This window comes from Gopherus flavomarginatus, chromosome 7, assembly GCF_025201925.1.
Source record: "Gopherus flavomarginatus isolate rGopFla2 chromosome 7, rGopFla2.mat.asm, whole genome shotgun sequence".
Classification (NCBI taxonomy): Eukaryota; Metazoa; Chordata; order Testudines; family Testudinidae; genus Gopherus; species Gopherus flavomarginatus.
The window spans coordinates 111,688,277-111,703,635 of NC_066623.1; the positions used below are offsets into that span (position 1 = coordinate 111,688,277).

The 15,359-nt window shown below is 45.8% G+C and overlaps 2 protein-coding genes across 7 annotated transcripts; one reads left to right on the forward strand and one right to left on the reverse strand.

Annotated features, from left to right (window-relative positions):
• Positions 1-46: 46 nt before the first annotated feature.
• Positions 47-4,006, reverse strand: LOC127055169 (cytochrome b-c1 complex subunit 6, mitochondrial). Of its 4 annotated transcripts, none has more exons than XM_050961852.1 (4): positions 3,874-4,006; positions 2,133-2,171; positions 1,004-1,165; positions 47-331 (listed from the first exon to the last, which is right to left on the reverse strand). In XM_050961852.1, the coding sequence occupies exons 1-4, from the start codon at positions 3,922-3,924 to the stop codon at positions 299-301; spliced, it is 285 nt and encodes a 94-aa protein (XP_050817809.1). In that variant the 5' UTR covers positions 3,925-4,006; the 3' UTR covers positions 47-298. The 4 variants fall into 4 exon arrangements, with proteins under 4 accessions (XP_050817809.1, XP_050817810.1, XP_050817811.1 ...); XM_050961853.1 differs by having other exon boundaries at positions 2,133-2,165; positions 3,874-4,004; XM_050961854.1 differs by lacking the exon at positions 3,874-4,006 and adding an exon at positions 3,246-3,387.
• A 34-nt stretch (positions 4,007-4,040) lies between these two features.
• Positions 4,041-15,293, forward strand: LRRC41 (leucine rich repeat containing 41). 3 transcript variants are annotated; one of them, XM_050961831.1, is made up of 10 exons: positions 4,041-4,242; positions 4,962-5,048; positions 6,010-6,080; positions 7,803-9,030; positions 10,205-10,447; positions 11,835-11,999; positions 12,484-12,582; positions 13,106-13,228; positions 13,937-14,012; positions 14,562-15,293. In XM_050961831.1, the coding sequence occupies exons 1-10, from the start codon at positions 4,131-4,133 to the stop codon at positions 14,794-14,796; spliced, it is 2,439 nt and encodes an 812-aa protein (XP_050817788.1). In that variant the 5' UTR covers positions 4,041-4,130; the 3' UTR covers positions 14,797-15,293. The 3 variants fall into 3 exon arrangements, with proteins under 3 accessions (XP_050817788.1, XP_050817789.1, XP_050817790.1); XM_050961833.1 differs by having other exon boundaries at positions 4,105-4,202; XM_050961832.1 differs by lacking the exon at positions 11,835-11,999.
• Positions 15,294-15,359: the final 66 nt, after the last annotated feature.

The following is a 15,359-nucleotide window of genomic DNA, read 5'->3' on the forward strand; positions in this document are numbered from 1 at the left end:
TAATATTAATTAACCGTCTTCATTAAGTAGTCATAGAGTGAAGCCATTTCCACAGGAACTTTGAATATGTTTAATATGGAAAACCACAGAAGACTGTTTTGTTACAGCTGCACATTTTTCACGGAAGATAGATGCAATGACAAGGTGGCACCTGGATCACCGCAGCACAGCCAAGACGCTGCTCACTTATACTGTACATTCACAATAACGGGCAGCAAGCAGCACTTGGAATCCAAAATGAAACTGCACCGTGTTCCAGCTGAATGATGGAGGCAGATGGTGGGACTTGCTCCAACATTTACTTCAGATTCTTAAAGAGTTTGTGAGCCACCTAAAATGCAAGATGAAGAAAGCTTTCAGTAACTGACATGTTCTCTCAGCACAAAGGTCTTGAGAACTGGACAGACATCATATTCGCTCTCTCCCCTCTTCCCTATCGTTATGTCCCTATCTTCTGTATCTCAGATTCATTAAAACAGCAGCAATATAATTAGAGAATTGATCACAGAGAAGTTTGTCTCTGTTGACTACCAATAATTTTCTAATTGTCTATATGGTCCCACCTTTGTCTTTCTCTAAACAAACTTACGAAGGCTACAGAAGCGTATCTCAAACCAGTTACTAGAGGCTGACAAAAACAATATTGAATTGCTTTACAAACGTCAATATTTCAAATGAATCTCTGTGCTTCAGAGATGAGCTGTATTGAGTAGCAGTACTACTACAGTGCATACTGATCAGCACAGGGCCCGCTAAAAAAAAACCAAACCCAAACCACTTCCCCGAGTGTTCTCTCTCATTATAACCATTATATTTACTGGACTCTATGGGATAAGAATTTCAACTCAAAAGCAGGAACAAATAAATATTTAAGAAAAAAAAAATCACCTCACAGGATCAAGGTTCAGAGTTCTTCAAAATTAAAACACATTGATTCAGTCATGTCCCATTACAGATTGCAAACCAAGACAAATGACTAGGTATCAGCCTCCGCTGGACTTACACAGTGGTCTCTGGCATGCAGGAAGTCAAAAAGCTCTTCTGTACATTCCTCCTGTGTGCGGGACCTTGCTGACAGTCGCGCATCACACAGCTCCAGCTTCTCCCGTGCCTTCACGCACTTCTCAGTCTGCTCACACTGCTCCCTGATTGTGGTTAAAGGATCCTGAGGGTCAAGTTAAAAGATCTCACACTTTTTGTTCTTAAACACAGTTTGTAGAGTTACTTACGTGATCAGATGCAAATCATATGCAAAGATTAGGCTTTGAGAGTTCAGATAAGAGTTCTAAATTAAGTTTCCTCGTATGCTAACAGCTAACATTTACATAAAATGCTACACATGCACTTCCAAGCCCTAAGCTAGGGGGCATGTCCTCAGCTGGGTAAATTCCCCCTGCTCTGTACCTCTTTTAAAAAAGAGATGAGCAAAAACCACCCACCACCATTTGTGGTGCTAGAAGCCTCCATGGTTCTCAAAATGAAAGCATTATCACCATATAAACTACACATCATATCTAGTACCTGATAATCAGCAAGCCCGTAGAAACACTAACAAAAAGCCCACACATTTGCATATGTACAAACGAGCACTTATTTGGCATACACCAAGGGGTTCTCAAACTGGGAGTCGGGACCCCTCAGGGGGTTGCAAGGTTATTACATGAGGGGTCGCGAGCTGTCAACCTCCACCTCAACCCTGCTTTGCCTCCAGCATTTATAATGGTATTAGATATATAAAAAAGTGTTTTTAATTTATAAAGGGGGGTGGGGGGAGAATCCACACTCAGAGGCTTGCTATGTGAAAGGTGTCACCAGTAAAAAAGTTTGATAACCACTGGAATACATTACCAGATACGCCTGAGCACATGGTAACCATAGTACAAAAATTGCACACTCAAGTGTACACCTACAAGTTCACTGGAAACCAGGTCTTTAAACATTAGTTCATTCTATTCCCTGTATGCAGCACAGTAAATGAGACTCCACAAGTGTTCATTTCATCAGCCTCTTGTTTGGAGCAAGTTTGGTTAATCAAAGATAACAAGCATAGTTCACACCCATTATAAAAAATTTATGCTTCTTGAACAGTTTTTCCTTGGTGGAAAAAGTTTCTAAGTTTCAGTAGTTCTTACCACTAGCTCTGCCTCCTCCTCCTCCTCCTCTTCCTCTTCCTGGGAAAAAAGGGATACCAGATAAAAGTTAGGTATATTATGCCATACAGAAAGCCTTTATGTCATTACACACACTTAAGAGTCTATTGAGTATAAAAGCTATTTCCACAACTGACACACAAGGTTTTAGTAAAAGCAGCAAAGAATCCTGTGGCATCTTATAGACTAACAGACGTTTTGGAGCATGAGCTTTCGTGGGTGAATACTCACTTCGTCAGCTGCATGTACTGGAAATTTCCACTACATGCAGCTGACGAAGTGGGTATTCACCCACAAAAGCTCATGCTACAAAACGTCTGTTAGTCTATAAGGTGCCACAGGATTCTTTGCTACTTTTACAGATCCAGACTAACACGGCTACCCCTCTGATACTTGACAAGGTTTTAGGAATTTCTCTTTCAGCTCTATTTTATATGGTTTGATTAATTCCGGAAACTGAATGACTGGGAGGTTAAATGATTTGTGTCTGATTTAAATACACTGTTTTCACCTCAACAGCTTAGGCCTTGGCTACACTGGCGCTTTACAGCGTTGCAATTTTCTCGCTCAGGGGTGTGAAAAAACACCCCTGTGAGCGCAGCAAGTTACAGTGCTGTAAAGTGCCAGTGTAAACAGTGCCCCAGCGCTGAGAGTCAACTAATCCCTACGGGGAGGTGGAGTACCTGTGATCACACTCGCACTTCAAAGCGCTGCCGCTGGAGCGCTCCCGGGGCAGCGCTTTGAAGTTGCAAGTGTAGCCATATCCTGAATCTTAAAGCTAGTTCTTTCAGGAAGAGATTGTGCAAATTCGTCTGTCTAGATCAGGGGTAGGCAACCTGCAGAATGCGAGCTGATTTTCAGTGGCAGTTATGCTGCCTGGGTCCTGGCCACCAGTCTGGGGGGCTCTGCATTTTAATTTAATTTTAAATGAAGCTTCTTAAACATTTTGAAACCTTATACAATAGTTTAGTTCTATATTATAGACTTATAGAAAGAGAGCTTCTAAAAAGGTTAAAATGTATGACTGGTTCGTGAAACCTGAAATCAGAGTGAATAACTGAAGACTCGGCACAGCACTGCTGAAAGGCTGCCGACCTCTGCTCTAGATCCTTTACGTCTCCAGCATAAGAGTCTCCCCTGCACCATTAGAAAGCAGTTTTGTTCTGTTTCCCACAAACGTTTCCACTCTTGCCGTTGAAACTGAATTGCTGAGTCCTACCCCGCACGCTGACCGGTTTGGGGGGGGGGGAACTGTGCCGCGGGCCGGGTCGAGGGATGAGCAGGGTACGGGGGCCAGAAAGGGACACACCTAGCGCGGGGGGCAGGAGGGGGCAGAAGCTGTGCCGCGGGCCGGGTCCCGAGGGGAGGAGGGATGAGCAGGGTACGGGGGCCGGGAAAGGACACACCTGGCGCGGGGGAAGCTGTGCCGCGGGCAGGGTCCCGAGGGGAGGAGGGATGAGCAGGGTACGGGGGCCGGGCAGGGACACACCTGGCGCGGGGGAAGCTGTGCCGCGGGCAGGGTCCCGAGGGGAGGAGGGATGAGCAGGGTACGGGGGCCGGGCAGGGACACACCTGGCGCGGGGGACGCTGTGCCGCGGGCCAGGTCCCGAAGGCCGGCAAGGGATGAGCGGGACCCGGCAGGGACTGGCCGCGGTGGGGTAGGGGCGGCCCCGGCCTTGCAGCCCGCCGTGCTCGGGGCAGGCTGGCTCTGGCTGTGCCTCACCTCGGGCTCCCCGCTGCGGCTCCCCAGCATCTCCTCGTCCTGCAGCCCCATCGCTGCCCTGCTGCGGGATCCCTCACAGGCGCAGAAGGACTCACCAGGGTCACCCGCCGGAAATCCCGCCTCTCCCCCCTGACCCGGAAGTGGAAGCCGGGCCCTCATGACCCTCCCAAGATGGCGGCGCCGCCCGGAGCTGTTTTTCTCTGTGCGTCGGGCCCGCCCCTAGGGCGCTCGTCTGAGTGAGGGCTGCGGGGGCTGCCATGGAGCCGCGGGCGGAGCGAGAGGCCGCTGCTGGGAGCCCCCCCAGCCTCTTCGAGCTGAGTGGGGCGGTGGTGAGCTCCGCCATGGGGACCCTGGAGAGAGAGGTTTGGGGTAAGGGGGGCGCGGGGACCCCAGGCCTGTCCCCGGGGGGCGGGGCGCTCAGGCCTCTGAGTCCTGCACAGTGGGGGGAAGGGGGCTGGCTTAGCCCTGGCCTAGTGTTTAGATGTGTGTGTTGGGGGGGCCCAGCTGAGGGGATGACACAAGTGTCTGGGGGGAGGCGCGGATCCCAGGCCTGTTCCAATGCAGCATGTGTGGTGGGACCTGAGTTAGGTCTGAGACGTCTGGGATGGCAGCACACTGAGCGCGGGCTGCCCCAGTTACCAGAACATCCCCATCCCCAGGGTCTTTGTGGGGAAGGTTTGATGCCTATAAGGCATCTCTGTGGAATGTGACTGGACCAGCTTGTGCATCGGTGATGGGTTCTTGTCTCTGCTTTAAGTGTAAGTGCCAAAATGCACATGTAGCTCAGTGGTTTGAGCATTGGCCTGCTAAACCCAGGGTTGCGAGTTCAGTCCTTGAGGGGAACATTTAGGGATCTGGGGTATAAATCTGTCTGGGAATTTGTCCTGCTTTGAGCAGGGGGTTGGACTACATGACCTCCTGAGGTCCCTTCCAATCCTGATATTCCATGATTCTATGATAATCCACGCACTGCAGTGTTACCCTAGTGGGAACTTCAATCTCCATTTTATTTTGTTGTCTTTCAAAACCTTGTCCACCTCTCAGACTTATAAATCATTCTGTATCTGTTCTCTTCCCCCATCCCAAAGCACTCCCTGGACAGATACTCCAAGGCATCCTGCCTTTGCTTAATATCTATTACCTGGAAAGGATTGAGGAACCAGCTGTGAAAAAAGGTCAGTTTTATTCATAGAAATTTCTTCTCTAAAGTTGAAGGGTTGTTTGGTCTCCATTGACTATTTGGTTCTTGGTCTCTCTGCTGAAACTGTCAACAAGGAATAACAATTACTATCTGCTATGAGAAGTGTTTTGGTGTGGATGCTTTCCCTAAATGGAACTGGATTTAGAATGTCAAATACATTTCTTATAGAGCACTGAACAGCATTAACGATAATGATTTTCAGTGGCTGCTGACCATGGCTCATGAATAACAATGAGATGAATAATAATATTAAATAGAGCTGATGGTATCTGATACATCCAGTCTGTTTAAATAGATGAGAATTCAGTGAAAATCCCCAATGTATATTTTTTTAAAAACACCATCAAGTCAAATTTAATCTCAAACTTTGGCTTTCTAAAAATGACATTTTCAGTTCCTAAAACAAGAAATACTTAGTATATTTGATTGTTTAAATTCCACTGGAAATAGTTTTGTAAATAATAACGCTGCTTGCAATATTTGCAATACAAACATTGCTGCTTTTTACTTCTGTGTAAGTATTCAACAGAGAAATTATTATTTAGTGTCCAAAATGAGGAATACTAAAAGTACCTAGGCAGGATTAGTACAGAAAAGTTTTAATTAATTTATAATAATTAATTAGATTATCAAAACTAAAAGAATAACAATCTGATATGTAATAGGTAACAGGGGAAAAGATGATTTTTTTGTATGAAATGTCTTTTAAAATATTATTTTAACCTCATAGTGCCTCTTTAGCAAACATAAAATGTGTCATTTCTTTTAAATCAGTATCGATCTAGTGCCCTGAATGTTCTCCAAAAAATAGTATTTGATGACTCATGTTTCTAATCTTACTTGTTTCAAATTAATGTCAATGTGAAACCTGAGAAGGGAAAATTGAGTAAACCTTTTGAGATAGAGAGTTTGGTGTAAAATTGTTTGTTTTTCAGGACTCTCAACCCAGCCCATATGGCACAAACTCTGGAACGATGTGATGAAAATCAGACCACCCAAGTCAGAGGTGAGTTGGAAAGTTGCTAATGGACCAATTTAGAAAGGACGCAAAGTTTTCACGTCAATTTTGCAAACACTTATGCATATTTTTCACTTTGAGCATGTGACTAACTCCATTGATTTGAGTGAGACTACTGAAGTGTCTAAAGTTAAACGTGCGTAAATATTTACAGGATCAGGGATTAGGATGTCACCCTGGTATTCAGAACTTTCCAAAAAACACCTTATCTTGTACTTATATAGAGCTTTTCATCCAGAAAGCTGCTGTAGCACTTTGTGGGCTTAATATGTTAGGATGAAGCCCACTACTGGAGTGTATGCATGTGTGCTGTACATTTTGGGCCTCACAAAGAAGGTGCATGAAATTGGGATGAAAATAAATTTATTTTATTCTGATTTTATTACGCTTGAGGAAGGTCTTGCATTTCAGAACCAAGAATGTAGGTCAGACTTATAGGAGTTGGGGGTCATGGTGGATAGCCAACTGAACATGTGGTCACAGTGTAATGTGGTGGCTAAGGGAACAACTGTAATCCTTCAATATATAAGTAGGGGAATGTAGAGTAGAAATAGAGAAGTGTTGTGCCCACTGTATATGGTGTTACTGTGTCCAGTTGTGATGTCACAACTTTAAAAAGGTTATTGACAAATTGGAAAATGATCAGAAAAGAACTACAAGAATGACTTGAGGACTGGAAAACTTCCTTTAGAGTGAGAGAATAAAGAGGCTCAATCTGTTTAATTTAACAAAGGGAAGGTTAAGAGGTGATTTGATCCTGGTCTATAAGTACCTGCTTGGGGAGAAGATTTCTGATAGTAGAGTGCTCTTTAATCCAGCAGACAAAGGCGTAGCAAGATCAAACAGCTGGAAGCTGAAGCCGAACAAATTCAGAGTAGAAATAAGGTGCAATTTTTTTTTTTTTTACCAGTGATTGTAACTATCCATTGGAACCAATTTACTAAGGGACAGGGTGGAGTCTCTGTAAATCAGTATTGGATGTCTAACTAAAGAGATGCTCTAGCTCAGCTAGAAATAATGGGCTTTTGATGCAGGAGCCACTTCGTGCAGTTCTGTGTCTTACGTTATATAGGTGGTCAGACTAGAAGATCATAAAGGTCCCTTCTGGCCTTAAAATTCTTGCCCCTATCTCTGTTATTGCTGTGTGAGTGCTACCCCCAGATGCCCTAGTTGTAAAGCTTCTGCTGTGCAGATGTTGGAGTAAAGACACATGGGAATAAGCTGTTGAATTAGAAGCCTGAATGATGAGGGAGTACAATATGTATGTAAGCCTGATTCTGCTACCCTGAGCCCTCCCACTGATTTTAATTAAGACCTTCAATTCTAGTTGACAGACTACAGTACTTTTTAGGATCAGAACCTTAGCTGGTGTCAAATGCTGCCTTGCAACATGGAATCCATGCGGCACAGGCTGTGGCAGTATAAGCTTGTTTACCACCAATATCACCCCAAACTTTCCTGAAAGGACTGCCTGTTGGGATGAGAGGGTATTTCAGTCTCCATGGCACATCCTTGACCTCTACAGAGACTGATGACCACTTGGAGACTAGTGGCAGTGGTGGTTTCTGTGATACTGACTGAAGCCACTAAACACTTGTCAGATGATAACAGCTTATGGTCACTGTTGACCTGGATAGAATCTGATTTAGCATCCAGTGTGTCCTTGTTTAAATGAGGATAAAATCCATTAATTCTGGGATTTTATTACAGAACATAAAAAATTGGAGGAAGAAGTTCCTTGAAACTTTCTTCTCAAATGTCCTGCATGGAGTTTTGGATGTTTCTTCAGATCCGCGCCTGAGTGACCGTCGTTTTTCACCCCTGCTCCACAGCTCACGGCATGTTACACAGCTCACCATCTGTAACATGCTGCAAGGGGTAGCAGAGCTCACTGCTGAGCGCAACCAAAGAGTGCTAGAAAACCTGGCTGGCTCACTGAGAACCTTGAAGTTCCGTCATCTGCTGACCTCCGATCTATCCATTAGACAGTCACTAAGTTTGCTGCTTCATCATCTGATCCACCATGGAGCTGTCAGCCAAGTGTCCATGTGTTCCTGGCCAGTTCCTGACAAAGTACTTTTAGTCCTCATTCTGAGTATGAGTGCTGGGTTTTGGCACCCAGGTAAGACACTTATGCACCAGGGTAGCCCTTGCAGTCTTTGCAGAGAGGAGTCTGATGCCCAAGGCCTGCTAACTCAAGAGAATGGTGCCCTGCTAGGGTCAAATCAGCTGTGCTGCGGCTCTACTGAGCAATCAGAGACCAGCCAGTGGGGTGATAGTGAGTCAAGAAGCAAGAAGGTCCAAACTGCTTCAGCCATAGCACTTCAAGAAGCTGATCCAGACTCTCAAGCATCTATAGAACTGTCCAGGAGCAGTAGTGGCACTGTTAAAACTCCAGTGCTCTGTGGATTAAGGAGCCACCCTTTGCAAAACCTAGCATGTCAAGATGTAAGCTGCAAGGTGCCAGCTGAGTATTACATTAAAGGAGAGTCTTCTCCTTCTCTACCAAAAAGGTCTTCGGTTGGCCCCGCTTTCCAAAAGCCCTATAGACGGTTTAAGACTGCAGTGGGGAGGAAACGCCGCTGCCCCAGGAGAAACCGCAGAGCTCGTGCAGACCCAGAAGATCTTTATGATTTTGTCTTTGCCGTTGCTAGGGAAGAGGAGGAGATGGCAGAGTCGCTCTATGAAAGCAATGCCCAGGAGAGGGAAAGCATTGATGACTGGGCCTCTTCCCCAGCAGACACTCCTAGCTTTGAGGATGTGGGCTGCATGGAAGGAGGATCTGTCGGAATCCTTCCTCTGAAAGCGGCTTGCCACTTCCGAAGTATCTCCACGCTGGAATTGTTCTCCATCCCTCTGACTGGGGACACCTGTCGGGTGTTGGGGAACCTGCTGAGCTCTTGGGTATCTTTAGAAAAGCTGGTTCTGTCTTACAATGGTTAGTAGTAATAACAGAACTTTTAATTTCAGGCATGTTTGACAGTCTCTGGTTTCTGACTGAAGCCAAATTCTAAAAACTGGTAAGATCTGCTCTGAAATTTTGGTTGGGTGGAACAGACATTTTTGGGCACTCTTCAACTCACCCTGAAAATATAGGTAGCAAGGACGCTTCAAACCATGCCAGGCTTTCTTTAAGTAAGAAAAAGGCAAGAGAAAGCTGATCAGCGGCAACCGGGCTTAAAATATGAGAGGGGTATGTCTGTGTTAGAGGAAAAGGTGGCAAGATGCAAGTAGAGAATAATGAAGATGATACAAGCTGAGAGAGAAGGGAAAGGAAGAAATGAACAGAGACCTACTGTGTACAGCACAATGGGGCCCTATTCTTGCCTGGCCCTTAGGCACCACTATATTATCCATTATTAATAGTAAAAGGGGTCCAGAGGAGATTCTTTACCGCAGAGTAAAAACATCCTGTAACATTTTTTTGTTCCGGTAACTTTGCTTTGGAGAAGGAACTGGGATGTAAACCCATCAGATTAAAGGGACAAATGAGTCTAACTAGGAGTAGTGGGGGAGAGACAGAGCAAAAGGATAGACCATGATCCTCCAGACTTTTGCATGCAGGTAGATTCCTGAACCCACGCTGAGCTCTTCTGAAATCAGTGGAGTATCTTCCGTGTGGGGGCAGGTTACAGGATAAGAGCCTTAGATTACAGAATAGTTCCTGAAAGGAATTGTAGGAACCGCATCACTCAGAAGATTGCACTGGGCTGGATAAAGCTCTGCTGCGAAGAATTCTGCCCTGGCTAGTGGAAATGGACAAAGTGACCTAGTGGATCTTTTATAGCTAACGTCAATATGTATGAAAAAAGAGTTCTTAAGATGTTGCCTAGAGTTAATCACATATTTTACTAATCAGAGGCCACCTAATCCATCCCTGACGTGCAGGATTGTTCCCTGTAATTTATTGTCTAATGTATTGTCCAGTTTTAAATTACTTAAGTGATGGCTTCTACCTCTTCCCTGAGGAGACCGGTCCACAGTCCAACACTGGGATCTATTAGAAAGGTGTAGATGATATAGGCTGTGTCTTTGTTCCAGCCTTGCTGAATTATTTGCTCTCTGTGTGTGTGTAACACCCATCTTGCTTGCTATTGAAATGTTGGTTTCAGGCCTGGGCGCTAATGTCTTCTGCATCCTGTCTGGGCTCCGGGCCCTCTCTCACCGCAGAGACTGCAGCCTCCGCGTGGTGCGTGTGAGTGACGTGTTCTCACACATCCCTTCAGTGGAGCTTGTTCGGTCAATCCTGACTGCCTTCCCCCGCCTTCACACTCTCTCGGTCAGCTTTGATCTCAAAAACCAACTGGAGGGGAACAGGCCAGAAGGGCATTCGAGCTCGGAGGCAGAAATTCCAGGTAGATTATAGATGCTGACTAGTAAATGAGATCTTGCTGTTTGTTTAAAGCAATAAGTTCAACCTCCTTTGCACACAGGGTTGTGAGTTCAGTCCTTGAGGGGGGCATTTAAGGATCTGGGGCAAAAATCTGTCTGGGGATTGGTCCTGCTTTGAACAGGGGGTGGGACTAGGTGACCTCCTGAGGTCCCTTCCAACCCTGATATTCTATGATTCTATGATTAAGTCCCGGCCCAGTTTGCACTTAGCTAGGTGATTGTGACCATTCCTTTGTGAGTCAGACCTTGTCACAATTTTCCGCCTCCAGATCGATTGTGCCTCCAGTCTGTTGTATGCTCTGACATGGCACAACTTTGCAGGGCTCCTGGACAGAACTCCTTTAATTGTGTCACATCAAATACCAAACACAATGTCAGCCCTAACAAGGCCAGGCAGAACCTGTAGTCAGTGCAAAAAGTGGCTGTTGGCTTGCTTACCTGTGTGGTCCAGATCTGCTATGCTGCCTTCCTGTTCCCTTGTGTGTGCAATTCATGCTATTGACTGTGATATATAAGGCCTTATAGAGGTTGGCTGATGTCAGTCAGAAAAAAAAAAAAAACCTGTTCACCATCATGATAGCTGAGATCAAGTGCAAGGCAATTGCCAAGCCTGGGATTTCTGTCTAAGTGCAGTGGCAGGGCAGGGACCCACTGCCTCCATTCTTTCAACAGATTTGTTGGTCTTCAGGGCATGGCAAAAGGCCCGTTACATCTGTGGCAGCAGAGGCTGTCCCTACACCAGGGGACTATGGCAGCAGAGCCTGTATAGTGTAATCCCCTAGTGTAGACACAGCCTCTGTTGACAGAAGTTCTTGTTCTGTCAACATAGGAATATCACCTCCCTGAATTATGTTAGCTAAGCACTCTTCCGTCAACACAGCTGCCTCTATGCTGGGGGTTTGGTCAGTGTAGTTGTCAGTCAGGGGGTGGTTTTTTCACACTCCTGATCAACACAGCTATGCTGGTATAACTTTTAAGTGTAGACCAAGCCGCAGGCTTTTGGCTTTGAATGAGATCTGTGAAGAACTGTGTCCTGGAATGAAAGTCTGATTCAGCTACTTGTGGATAAGGGGGTAAAATTTTCAACTGTGATTTAGGTGTTAGGAGCATAAGTCCTACTGAAAATTAAAAAGACTGAGGTGCCTAAGTCACATAGGGAACTTTTACCCAAAGTCTGTATATTCATTATTGTTCCATGCACCCAGACACTGGGGATGGGTACATTCTACAAATCTAAAATGGCAAATAATTACGATGGATAACTTAGTTCCTCTGGGATCTAGATGCATTTATCAGACATTTTTGAGACAAAGTGTTTGCAGACAAACATCTTTTCCCCCCTCCCTTTAGAGAGCTGCCTGGAACAGTTAGAGATCCGATTCCCCAGAGAACCTCTGCAGACCAGTCTCCTTTTGCCTGTGTTGAAAGCCTCAAGGTCTCTCCAGCAGTTGTCCCTGGACAGTGCTGCCATTTCATGTCCCCTGGAGTTTGGGCTCCTTCTGCAGGCACTCAAAGGTAACACGATAAAACTGCGTAGTGAGCTTCTTGGACAAAACATATCATGGTCTCCTGTGAGCAGCTTGTCTAGGGGCCTCCCTGTTCCTTTCCCACCCGTATTGTCTAGGGGGACAGGTGTATGCTACAAAGTTTTGTGCGCATAGCTGTCTCACTCAGGTGTGCGGAAAAATTCCACACCACTGACTGAAATAGCAACACTGGCAAAAAACCCGTGTAGACACAGCTATGCCTGCAAAACTGTTCAGGCAGGCAGTTTATCTATAGATTTTCTTATGCTGGTATAAGTTGTATCTCCAGTAGGGGGCTCCACCAGCATAGCAGAATTTGGCCCTAAATTTGTAAGTTTAAGTACTGTGAATGGTGAGCTGTTACTTATCCAGGACAGCCAGCTGAGTGGTTGGGATTTCCTTAGCAGGTAGCTCGTCTCTTTTGACACACTGGCACACGATACCTGACCAGTAAGGTTTTGTCCATCTTGCAGAGTGTAATCCAGGCCTGAAGAGACTGAGTTTCCATGATGTGAACCTTGCTGACTACCAGAAGGAAGTTCTCCTCCTGCTGCAGGACCCTGTCCTTCAAGGTACAGCGAACATCTGCCCACCCACAAGGGCTGCACCACAGACTGCTGGTGGGGCTGAGGTTGGAGTCAGTGTGTGATCCTAGGAGTACGGATTTGTCCAACAGTTTCATTCTCTCAGGAGTGGGAAGGAGCTCTGTGAATTGGGGGGGGTGGGGGGGGGGAGAATGAGAACGCACCTGGGTTGTGGCTAAGGAGCGGTAAAGCTCAGAAGCCAGTCTGCAATACAAAACAACTGAGTTAAGGTCTTGGCTGTTGGACATAACATGCATGGTGCTATAACCTTATAATCAGGTCACATAACTGAGGGATATGATCAGGGTTTTACCCAGGTAACAGAACACCATTAAGGGTCCTGCCTACACTATTCATTTTAAGCATATTGTAACTAGGTACCTAGCAATGGTGGTTTCAGTTCTTACACCGGGCCCCCAAAGCGATCTGCAATATGTAATTAAATTATTTACTGACTGGGGGGCGAGAGGCCAAAGGTACATCTATCATTGTGTGTGGTTTTTTTTGGTAGAAATTACATTTTCCTTTTGTCGGCTATTTGAAAGCTGCACCGCTGAGTTTCTGTCTGACATAATCCAAATAGTGAAGAGAAATTCAACTCTGAAGAGCCTCAAATTGCCTGGAAACAGACTTGGTATGTACTGTCAATGCAACCAGGATAGTAGTCAGAGCTATTGCTGACCAACTTCTACCAATAAGTATAACACTTGCTGTGTTTAACAGTGGTATTTGTGGAATGAATATTTTTTCGTGGGGGTAGATAGGGCATTCCAGCCATGTGCCACACTGTACAATTATCTAGGTGCATGATGGGATTTCCCTCCCCCCTCCTTTCTCTGAAGCGCTAGATTTTGGCCACTGCTAGAGATTGGATTCCAGATGTGGAAGATTAATGGCCTGATTCTAGAATAGCTAGAAATAAAGCTGATAGCACTAGCTCTCGCTGCGGGGAACATGCGGACACTGCATTGGCTTACTCAGTGCAGCTTAAATCTTTCTGAAGTTACAGGTTTCTTTAATGATTTCCTACACAACCTTGTTGCCTTAGTAATGTTCAGGTAACAGTTAAAGGTGTAGTGAGGATGAGGAACTGAATAGCTCAGGGGACTTGTAATGGACCCATCAAACCTCTCTCAGTGCTAGGCCCCCCCACTCTGAATGAGCCCAACATTTAGTGACTTTCATGCTTTGCTGTTTGGTGGTGTTTGAGGGAAGCCCAATTTCTAGTAGTAATAGGCCAGCACTGAAGCCGCTTGAGTGCCTTGGTGCTGCGCCTCCCTCCTTCCTTCGACACTTTCAGTGGTTGCAGCTTCACATGTAATTTGTGTTTTCCTGTCATTAGGGAATCACAGGTTGGTTGCCTTAGCTGACATTTTCTCTGAAGATTCATCCTCTTCCATCTGCCAGTTGGATGTCAGGTATGCTGCTGCCTCAACCATAGTACTCTCCAGTCACGTCCCTTCTTATACTTCAGTGCTCCAGGCAGCAGGGTAAATCCTGAGCATAGTTCTGGACAGTAGCTGAGCTGATACCACTTCAGCTAAGATTGTTTTAGGGAACACCTTGCTGCCACTACTGAGGATTTGAGCATTCTCAAAGGTAGGTATCCTTGCATACACCGTAAGGGAAGAAAAAGAAATACGAACATCTTCCATTGTGGAGCATCCAAGCCCCCGTTTTAAATGGCTAGGAATGCATTTAATAACAAAAGCACCAGTGCTTGTTCAGTTGCTTGACACCTGCTGGGAGAATGGACGGAACAGTACAGCCCTTGATAGAGGCAGAGTATAACCAGCTCTTATGCATGACCTGTCTCCACCTGATACAGTCCAGCTGTTCCGTATCTACCGCCTACCACTATTACTGTGATGCTTGCGAACAAGCACATGCTTCCCCCTCAAATGAATGTTAACTTGTAGGCACCTATGATCTTAACTGCATTTTCCTCTTGTTTTACCCCCTTAAAGCTCAAATTGCATCAAGCCGGACGGGCTCCTGGAGTTTGCAAAGAAGCTGGAGAGCCACATCCTGCAGAGAGGCGGGCAGATCAAGTTTACCCACCTCCGCCTCTTTCAGAACTGGTTGGACCAAGATGCTGCAACAGCTCAAGAGGCGCTTCGGCGGCTCAGAGCTGTGTGCAGCGTGGTCAGCAACACATGGGACTCTTCGCAGGCCTTCGCTGACTACATTAGTGTGATGTAATGAGCGCCCAGGAACTGCTGTAAAATCGATAGCGATAGCTTGAAATAAAGTTGTACAGAACGGTGCTTACACTCTTTGGCAGTGCTGTTCACACTGTGTGCAGGAGAGACCTAACAAAGTAGAGGCTCTGACACCCCTCGCCTCCAGGCAAGGTAGAATTGATCATGCCACTTTCATAGTGCAACTGGGTTAGGGAAACAAACTCAGCAACACTGAGGTTATAGACAAAAGGGATAAAGAAGGGGGAGGGAGGAGTATCTTACCTGATTCTAGCCCACTGAACAGGACACATTTAAAACAACATTCTTGTTCACCTTACAGACTGAGGACTTTCAGCTGCAGTCGAATGGTTATTAATGTCTGCTGGAATCTTGCAGTTACTGAGCATTCGAGGAGCAGCTCTGGCTCAATCTTTCATTTTGTGTTTCGAACCGAAACTACCCTGAACCCACTCACCCTCTCACACTTGTGACTAGAAAATAAAAAAGTTAAACCAAGCCAATGCACAGGCCCTTCTTATATTTGGCAAATAAAGAGCTCCCCATTGCAAGAGACACTTCAGT